The sequence below is a fragment of the Mercenaria mercenaria genome, chromosome 5, assembly GCF_021730395.1.
Source record: "Mercenaria mercenaria strain notata chromosome 5, MADL_Memer_1, whole genome shotgun sequence".
Lineage (NCBI taxonomy): Eukaryota > Metazoa > Mollusca > Bivalvia > Venerida > Veneridae > Mercenaria > Mercenaria mercenaria.
Window position 1 is genome coordinate 1,677,425 of NC_069365.1, and position 11,137 is coordinate 1,688,561.

At 29.5% G+C, this 11,137-nt stretch overlaps 1 protein-coding gene across 1 annotated transcript; it reads right to left on the reverse strand.

Moving 5' to 3' along the window:
- Positions 1 to 8,934: 8,934 nt before the first annotated feature.
- Positions 8,935 to 10,906, reverse strand: LOC128556828 (uncharacterized). Its single transcript, XM_053542490.1, has 2 exons — positions 10,628 to 10,906; positions 8,935 to 9,722 (listed from the first exon to the last, which is right to left on the reverse strand). The coding sequence occupies exons 1-2, from the start codon at positions 10,835 to 10,837 to the stop codon at positions 9,564 to 9,566; spliced, it is 369 nt and encodes a 122-aa protein (XP_053398465.1). The 5' UTR covers positions 10,838 to 10,906; the 3' UTR covers positions 8,935 to 9,563.
- Between the last annotated feature and the right edge of the window lie 231 nt (positions 10,907 to 11,137).

Genomic DNA, 11,137 nt, shown 5'->3' on the forward strand with positions numbered 1-11,137 from the left:
GGATTATTTCAATGGAAAACTGTAAATGCTAGTCAGGTTTAGTTCAAAATGGCAATAATGTAAGAATTAGTTTTAATTGCATTTTAATTATTCTTGTTGATGCAATTAAATTAGATAAAGGAGAAGCTAAATTACAACTAAAAAATAAAGAAAATGTAATTCTTCAAAGTTACGATGTAAAAAATAACAGAAGAAATGAATCTATTTCTATTAATTATGCTAATAAATTTAAAATAAATGATGTTATTTCTATTAGTTCTTTAAATGTTAAGAATATTCAGTTAACAATTTATGGTTCTGTAATTTAAGAGTTAATTTAAGAGGTAATTTAAGAATAAGCTAATGTATCAATACCATTATCAAGAATATATCTTTTATCGTCATAACATGATAAAGATGTTTTATTTATAACATAACTGGAAAGATTGTGTTTATCAGAACGAATAACTTTAAAGGTGTGATTAGTTTGGGTTGAATTAGACAAAGTATCTTTGTAATTTTTATGAACTATTGTTTTCTTAACAACAAGTTTTTTAATTCCTTTACATTTTTTAATATTAACTTCGTTTTCTAATAAATATGAATACATTTTACTCTTAATCCGACAAATTCAACAATGGGATGCCGGCAGCTTCATCTTTAAATTTTCCAATTATTTTTTTATTATTATCGAAATAAAATTTTGAATTACTATCATAATCACTATTATCAAATAAATCCTTGTCCTTATAAAAATCCTCATATGCATCTTTGGTTTTATTTCATACATAATGAATCAGTGTCAGTGAATAGAAATTTTTACAATTACCCTCGTACTTTTCCTAATGTAATTATAATGAAAATCAACATTAAATATTTTGATAAATCTAAAATGCACATTCCAACATAACAAGGTCTGTTTAATAACAAACTTTCTTTTATTCTATGAATTCCAAAAAGGTTAGAGTTAAACATCGTTGAACTAACAAATGAAGGTTTGGCTATTATATTTAATAAAAGGTTTCCATCATGAGTTAATTTAATATTAATCCTCTTGCGTAAATTCTCCATCGTCTTACCGAATACAGAATTGTTCATTAACTTAAAAAAGTCTTTTTCAAATGAAATTTTTGCTTTAGATCTTTTTTGAGTATTAAAATCAATATATTTTTTTAACCAAGGACTTCGTCAAAAGTTAATATTTTGTGTATTTTTTTTACTTTTAACCCTAATTGTGTATATAGTTCAAGATTTTTATAATGAACTACAAAATTTTGTTTTTTCATTAAAGTTGGAACTAATTTTTTTACATTACTTTTCCTATTTCAAATTCTTCTTTAATAGTTTTACTATAATTGGAAAGCCATTCGTCTGGTATTTTAATTTTTTCTGGAGCTAAAGGATAATCGTTGTGGGTTTTATGTAATTCTTTTGGATATTCAAGATCACATTCAACTATAAAGTTTATTTTACCTTTTGCAATTAATTTCTTGAATTGTTTTTCAGATATAAATTTAAAGTTTCCAGAGGGTAAAGGTTGACACATGGCCCAACCGTAAAGGTTATTGGCATCGAGGTACATAATGTATTTGCTGTCAAGTTTAGGATCATAATCTTTCATATATTTATTGTTTGCTTTACTGTATCTGTTTGAAATAAAAACTTATTCCTCCTCTCAGTCCTTTTCATTAAAAGATACATATCAATATCAGTTATTAAATCTAACTTAATTCCAGTCATTTTAAACATTGCATCCCAAGCTAACCCAGGACTACTAAAATAATGACAAGGATCTAATTTGTAGTACTCCAAACATAATTTTCTAAAATTTTCGAATACATCAGCTAAAAGTAATACGTCAGTTTTTAAATATAGATCATGGTAATCTCCCATTGTTTTTATTTCAAATTTTTTCCAGATATTTTTAGCATGTTCGTATTCATTATCAGAAATATTAGTTTCATTTAAAATTGAATAAAAATCTTCTTTAGAAGGTAATTTTGTTTCTTTGAATTTTTTAAATGAATCCATGTAATCATATGGATAAACACCTTTTGTTTTTAATAATTCTAGTGTAACCGAAGGTTCCAGCTTCGCAATGTAATCAAATTCTTTAGATAAGTATTTAAATTCTGGAATATATTTTACTAGGTTATCTAATGATTGAGACATAAATTGGAATGAATCAATAAAGACCAAGTCAGAAATCATAAATGCCATATATCTTTCCATATTGTTAGGAATAACATTAATTTCTTTTTTTAAATTTCCCTATTTGTTGCATAATAAAATGACGTCATAACCTCTTAAATTACGAAAAATAACAGGAATTTTATGTGTTAGTTTAAAATTAATATTACATTCTGAGTGAGCACTTCCTCTGAATTTTCCTGTTATATGACAATGATCCCGGACCTTTGGTCCGTTTGGAAAACTTTGTTTTTCATCACGTACTGGCACTTCACCTTCTATATATTCTTTTTCACAGATATGACAAAATATTTTGTTTTTTAAATTCACTTTCATCTTTTTTAGACATTTTTAGTTCTTTGTTAAAATGTTCTTTAAAAAATTCTTACAATATTCCTCTTCCTCAAGCATTTTTTAAATAATCTTAATAAACTGCATTAGGCCTCTATAAATCTGGTTGGTTTAGTATATTTATCGTCGTAACAACAACAACTTTATAGCCGTAACCACAATCTATATGATTTTGATATGGTCAGTAAATGAAGATTCAGTTGATGGTAAAGCAGTTAAAACGTTTTAGTTATTGATTCAAAATCAGCATAATTTACAAAAGGTACTGCTAAACCTTTATGATAATTTTTAAATTGTACTTTACTTCCCTCTTTTGGCATTTTTACAACCTTGGGTACCATTAATAGCTAAACAATTTGGAATATGTTCATTTAAAATTCTTTCTTGAGTAAAGTTTTGCAGACAGCTTTAACAGAAGTGTTTTTTATGTGATATTTTGTTTTTTGAAACATTAATCTATTAAAGTCTTTTATCCAAAAAAAATAATTTTTGGACTACAGTTCTTGAGGGCTTACAGTCATCATCATTATTTTATCATTTATTTTATCATTAGTAATTAGCAACATGTCACACCTTTCGGAATATTGATATTTTTATATGTACAATGGATAAATTCCCGTAGGTCCTTCATAACCAAATATATTAAATGATATTTCATTTAAAACTTCAATTTTAGGTATTTGATTTAATGTAACAGGAAATTTAATTCCAGTATAATCAAGATCGTTTATATGTTTTTTATATTTTGAAATTTTTTGAGGATTTTTTCAACAGGAAATTTGTAAGCTAAATGACACCATCTGAAACATTCATTATCATCATTCTTTAAATTTATTAATCCTTTCATTGGATGTTGTAATGGTTTTGGTAATTCTAAATAACTTGAAGCAGCCAATGGATTATACTTATATCTATTTATATAATGAGCATCAACTGACTCTATTCTCCAACCGCTTCCTTCAGAAATCCAATTACCAATTCTATTTATTATTTCATCAAAAGCTTGATGTAAAGTTTTTTTTATTTCATTTGTATTAATTATTTCTAAAGCCTTTGATTGAAAATAAGCTGATTTATATATTGTATCAGTTTTATCCATTTTTGCAAAAGTTATTTTTAAAACAACGTTTATTTTTATACCTTTTAAAGTTTTAAGTTCAGATTTAAGTATTTCATAAGAGTCGTTTATAGTTAAATATAATTGATTCTTTGGATCTTGTCTATATGTAATTTTAATTTCAAATTTCTTATAATATTGTTTTGTAGATCTCTCGATTTCCATCTATAATTATATTTAGAAAAAAAAATTCGTTAAGCAAAAAAGGATTAAAAAATAATTAAAAAAAAATTAAAAAAATAATAAAAATAAATAAAGTTTTAAATTATCTTTAAGAATAATTAAAAAAATTTAAACTTATATCTTTTTCCATTAGTTTTTGATATTCCACATTTTACTCGGTTTTCTCCTTTGCAGCACATTGTTATTTACCCAAATTAATACCAAGGTCTTTAGACGCTGCGTAATTGCTTTTATATGTTTTTTCTTCATTAGTATCACAGTCGGTACAATAACTTTTTTAGGATTGTTTCGGATATTATTTGGTCTGGGACAATCACATAATCTTTCAGCATTTTCTTCTTCAGTTAATAGACAACCGCAGTTTCCATTCAAATAAATTATTTTTTAAAAGATAAGGATCTATAACATTTTGTAATTATTCAATGACATGATTTTATATTCATCGCTAACAATTTGATCAAGTTTTGATTTAATAACATTTCTTCTTTTAAGAACTTTCTTATATGAATTTTTGTCTGGATTCATTATTTCTCCTAAAGTGCTAGATAATTTTGGCATAATCATTCTATCTACCTTTCTATTAACCATCTATATATAATATACTTATAGAAAAAAATCTTTAAAAACGCACCTAATGAAATTATATTGATTTGAGAAATTTGTTATATTATCTATATCTTTGAATAAGATTTTAAAGTCATTTTTTCTAAATTGTTATCAACTGTTAAAATTTTAATACCTTCTTGAAACATTCTGTTTAACCATTCTTCGTGTAATTTGTGTAGTTTTTCTAAATAATCTAAACCAACTTTGTTTTCTTCCGTTATGTTTCTTTTTCGAAGTCTTTTAAAACATATTTCGGGTCGGTTTTAACATAAAAAATCCATCAATTGGTTTTTTTCCATATGGTTTTATAATATGATCAGTTAAGAAAAGATTGTATACTGCCCACTCGGGTCATTTATAACACCGTTGTCGTGATGTTGTTTGTAAAAACGTTACTGTTAGTTAAATAACAACGTTCAAGAACAGAAACACCATCAAACTGTTTAGCAGAAGATAACATTTTTATATGACTGTTTAAAGTTGTTAGCTGAAAAGGAAATAAATTTTGGAAGGTTCTTGAGCAGCAAGTTCAAAAAGATTATATGAATTATAATCAGAGTCCATAACATTTTGCCATTCATGAATTGGTTCTGGAATTATATTAAAATTAGGATTATATTCTTTAATAATATCTAAAACCGTACTTTTTCCTGATGCAATATTACCTTCAACTGATATAATTTTTCTCATTTATATAAAATACTTATAGAAAAAATCTTTAATAAATCTTTAATAAATCTTTAATAATCTTTAATAACCTTTAATACAACTCTTTTTCTTTTTTACTTTTATATCCGTTAAGTTTAAATTCCTTCATGTGCATTTCAAGAGGTGTTGAATAATTTTTTTCTTTCTGCATTTCTAATAGTATTGTAAAAATATCCTGAATAACTTATTGGATCTTCTTTATTTACTTTTTCAATCCGTGCTTTTGTTATAAGTTGTTTTATTTTGTGATGATGTGCTTTTAAAAATAAATTTCTTGTCGTCAAGTTTTAGTCTGTTAGTAAATATGGTAATTACTGATGGAACAGCGCCAGCAACTGCTACAAATATAGGAATAGCTGGAACAAGTGCTAATGCAGCTGAACAACCAAAGACACCTGCTGTAATATATAATCCAGTACTTACTCTCCCACAAAATTTATAACTTTTTCTGTAAGCAGCAGCTAGTTTAGTTAAGTGAATAATTAATTGATCATTGTTTCTATTCCATTATTATTAGAAATTATATTTTTTTACTCATTTATATAATTAAACTTTTTATTTTCTAAATTAAATTTGTTCAAGATCGCTAAACGGAACCCAACTATTAAATTTTTCGCTATAACCCTCCATTTTACTAAAGCTTGTTTTTTCTTATAGTCTCGTCTAATAACTTTTCAATTCTAAAAACTTCTTGTGTAGTAGGTAAAAGTCTTGTCCGTAAAAATGAACCTTGAACATTTCATTATTTAAATCTTTAATAGAGTATGTTCTGGGATTTGTATTATTAATTTTATAAATTATAAATATTTCCTCTGTCCAGTTTGGTGTATATCCTTTTTCAAAATGTCTTTTCAGTTTGCTTAAGCGAACTCGATCACCAATTTTAAATTTTGCTTTACTTTTTGGTGTCTTTAAATTACCATATAAATTAAAGTAAACAGTACCTTTATTTAAGTTTTTACTAGCTTCAGTTGGTGTCATTTTTATACTAGAATGTTTTGTTTTGTTATATTTATCAACCATATCCTGCAAATTATCTAAATAAGTATAAGTATTATTTGCTGTAAAATATTTCCACATTATTCTTTTTAAATTTCTATTAAATCTTTCAATTACTACAGCTTTGCCTTCATTAAATGTATGATACATATTAATCTTATTTGTATTCAAAAATGATTCAAACTTTTTATTATAAAATTCTTTTCCTTCATCCACCCATAAACTTATTGGTAATCGCCCTTTTAAAATTATTTTTTCAAATGCTTCTGTACCAGATTCTCCGGTTTTATTCTTTAATGGAATAACCCAAGCATATTTACTGAATATATCAATAACGGTTAACAAGTACTTTACTCCTTTATTGTATTTTGAAAAAGCTTGCATGTCAACTAAATCAGCTGACCAAGTATCATCAATGTCATTAACTATCACTCTTCGTTTCCTAAATTTCCTTTTAATTGGTTTGTGTAATTCTTCTGCTAATTCATCACTCCATGTGATTCCGGGGGTATACTCTACCCCCTTTTCCCGTTTTTTGACTTTCGTTTTTGTTTGGGCGTTAAGCCCATAGGGAACTGTTGTTCCTGTCCCAACCCAAGTTTGTATTTCGTTTTGATAGCTGGTTTTACAACTAAATGTTTTGCAATCTTTTCTCCAAATGTTTTTGATTTAGTGTTATTTAAATTGGAAAGCATTTGCTTATCACATGTACTCTTTTTTACACCACTGTCATAGCAAAAGTCATGGTCCATACATACTGCATCCAGTTCGTTGACAGGAGGTCCGTTATCTAAAGGATTTCCTGGTCCACAATAGTTATATCCTGGAAGTGTAAAACCTTTTTTAGGTAATAAAGGTAACATTGCTTTATGAATATCTAAATTACCTGCTTTGATAGTACTTTTAACAAATTTTGCTTTCATTTTCCCACAAGACGAACAGGTAGCTTTTATCATTTTTCTCCCATTTTTTGTTATAACATAATGGGGGTTTATATTATCAGTAAATCTTCTTTCTTTCAAACAATATATTTTAGTTTGTAAACTCATCTATATCATATGTATTTAAAACTTCTTAGTTGGTTTAAAATCTGTGTATTTTAAATTGTTTGGCATTAGTTGGTTTTTTAAAAGTGGTCAAAAGGTCAAGTGGGGTCAAAATGCCAAAAACGCTATATTTAATACTACTCACAACCTACGCCAGACGCGGGGCAGGTTGTGAAGTTACAGGCCATGTTCACACTAGCAGTATTTGTTTTGTCCGCGCTCTACATGAAAATACGAGATTATGTTACTTGTGAAATACATTTTCCGTTTTTAATTCGTTTAAGGTTCCGACACCGAAGATTAATTTACGAAAATATATGGAATATTCATTATTCCCAAGTAAAAACTTTAACGGGCAATTCTATACCGGACTGTTTATACAAAGCAAGCATGTTTATTTTATCTTTCGAATAAGTGATATAACTGTTATTACATTATGTAATTCCAAAACCGTTTATAATTGTTAAAAAGTGTAAATAAAATGAAAGAAAAGATGCGAGTGAAGACATACGTAATCAGTTGCTATAAATATAACGGCCTTTTTATGTGGTGTACTTCTGTAGACGCGCCGTTTTATGGGGCGTACATCGCTAATTTTGGCATAAAGCTCCCCTAAAGGATGAATTTACGCCATGATATATATTTTTATTTGTAACTTGTTATACTATTCTCGCGTTAAACAGATGAAAAATCAACAGAATGATTTTAAGAGACAGAAAATGAACCTGAAAGTGAACGTCCGTGTTCGAAACCGACTTCACACGTCAGTTTACTCGAATATTTGAAGAAACTACAGAATTACTGACAAAAATCACATTACCATGGGGAGCTTGAATGATCTGCAGCTCGTACTGAATATATCGCTTCTTTGAACACGTTGAACTTTAATGAAAATGAGTAGTTTTTCTTACCTCACTATATAGGATGTTGACAAAATCAACAGGAAATGCAGGTAATGGAACGTACAATATACCACGTATGTAGCGTACTCGCCGTAAATGCGACGTATACGTTGGACACGGTGTATTTGCGACGGGAAGCGCGTGTTCAGTTTTACAAATGTTGTTTGTTTTGTTTTGTTTTATTCATTTTTATTTGTTTACGCTGCGCTGCGTAGTTATGACTGTTTCCGGTCAAACTAATCAATCGTAGGCCCAGCGAGATTTGAATTTTGAGACCCGTTGCCAGATACAGGTCGGTGTCTGGATTAATTCCAAAGAGTTGTATTCATATGAAATAATTAAAAAGGGGCCTTAATTCAAGGCCTGGGTGTTAGTTTTGGAACATGTCTGGGTCTTGGCTGGAGTATTTATTGTTATTGTAGTGTTTTTAAATGTTATACCCCCCCCCCCCCCCCCCAAAGTACAAATGTTGTTATGAGCAGCGGGATATATAGAATAACTGACAGGTTTAATTCACGGGTCATGCGTAAGTGCTCTCTTTTCAGTAAAAAACGTATTATATTCGTCATTAGAGAGTTTGAGATTTCAACCTTCGCCTTCCCCTTCAACGTCTCTTGCGAAGTTAACGTATGAAGTTGAAGTTCGATTAAAATTCCTTGAGATTTCAAACATTAGAATGAACCTTACTTCTTTTAATCCGCCCATTCAATTTATCTGTAATTATAATTGTGTTTTTCGTGCATTTTGATACCAATTATCCGAAATTAGTGGTTTTAAAAATTAAAAACATTTCAATTAATATAATCATCGCATGGATATTATATTAGAGCGATTACCAAAAAAAAAACAGTTGATTTTTGTTTAATAAAAAATTCAATTTAAAGCAAAAATCTGTCTTTGAAGAAAAAATTTTTACGGTATTTTTAGCAGTGGTTATACTGTTAAAGACAATGAAAATATTCAATAAAGTATAGCTTTAACGGTGTTCCATGTATTTGAATTATTTGGGCTGAAATATGACTTTCTTTTCAATTTCTATTGGAGAAGTATGCATTTATTTTACTGGTAAAAAGTACACACATATCCAATGGCACCATGTACGGCAAGGCTTGGCTTTGCTTTACTTACAGCTTAAGAATTATAGATTAATATGATACAGTTAACAAGTGGACAATTTTTAACAATTGCTTCTGCTTGTACTGCTGGCCTGCCTGCTTAGCTCAGAATAGACAGCACAAACCTGTGTATCGCGAGTTCGTAAGATCGAGCCCTGGGCCAGGCATATGTTCTCTCGGACGGTTTAATAAAAGACACTGTGCCTAAAATCATTCGTCCTTATCATCTGATTCATGTTTGGAAGTTGGCAGTTAATTGTGGAGAACAGGTTTGTACTGGTACAGAATCCAGGAACACTGGTTAAGGTAATGGTATTAAAATGTACTGACTTGTACTTTATACCTTACACCCATTGTTCATACAATATTAATACCTTGCAACTGTGAAAATGAAGTCTTTGTGAAATTCATATACACCCGACTTAACCTGTCCATTCACATTTGTACGATGAAGAACTGCCCTGTAATGCGCAAGAGGTCCAACTTCTCTTGAACATTCTGTGCTGTAGAACTTCTTAATAATTTTCTGTAATGGAAAAAAAAACTTTTTTTCTTTCAGGGGTAAAGATTTCCGGACAGACTTTACTAAAATTGAAACCAACCTATCGGCCAGATTTTCTGAAATACCAGTGATGCTTTTCACAGCAACTGCCTCTGCAGAAGCACAGTCAAAGATTGCAAAAATCCTTCAGATGAAAAGCCCAAATGCTATATCTAGAAATCCAGATAAGACAAGGTGAATATCAAGTACAGTAAAATTTGTCGACCACCTTCAGCTAAAACACAAGATCATCTTGATGAAACTTTAGCACCAATGGTCGATTCACTCCTAGATATGAGACAAACTTATCCTCTGACACTGATCTACACTGACACAAGTACTATCAGTTATGCATATACATTCTTTGAGACAGAAATGGGAGACAACCAGTACATGGGAGAGGCAATTCCTGAAAACCGGTTATTTGCCCTGTATCATCATACATATACTGGAAGAAATGAAGAAGTTTATAGTCTCTGAACTATGTAAAGAACAATAAGAGTTGTTTTTGCAACTGTTGCCCTAGGCATGGGTTTAAACTCTCCCCACATAAGAAATGTGATTCATTACAAGCCACCTACTTCAACTGAAAATTATTTTCAGGAAACTGGCCGTGCTGGGAGAGATGGAAAACCAAGTTCTGCAACTTTATATTACAACAACACTGAAGAATCGTCCAGGAATTGAAAACAGCATAATAGATTATTGTAAAAATAACTCAAAATGCATGAGAGAAATGATGCTGGAACATTTTGGACTCATGCCCAGTGAAATGGTTGATCGCTCTTCTTGTTGTGACTTTTGTGACACCTTATAGTATTTTCCACAACACAAGCAGTATGCGCATCTGTATTTATTTAGCTGTATAGTATAATGATGTGTATATCTACCTCAAGAAGGTCCTGTTGTACATGGTACATTTCTTCAACCACTGGCGTGAACTGCTCTAGCCTTTCGGTTCTTGTGTGTGCTCCAGCTCTAAGTTGGCGAGCAGAATCAAATGCCACCCGTGTCAGCTGGTCACCACCGAGTGGTATACTAAGACTGTTTTTAAATTTCTCAGCTACAAATTTATTGATCTGAATGATAAAACAGATCATAGTTGTACATTTTAATGTGTTGTTCTATTTTACTTATATAGGTAGTTAAGCTAAGACATTCCTTTATGCAGTTTTATGTAAGACATTTTACTGTTTGTACTTGCATGCCTCTTTTGCCCAATATCAACATGTCCTAAATACTAGTAAGACACCATAATATTCAGAACAATACTGCATCATATTTTTACATAGCCATGCTTCTAAAATAAACTAATAAACCTATCTTCCTAAAACTAAGAATACCAATATCTATGCAAATTGTTGAAATTGTAAACATGTCTTGGAACTTGTACATCAGCC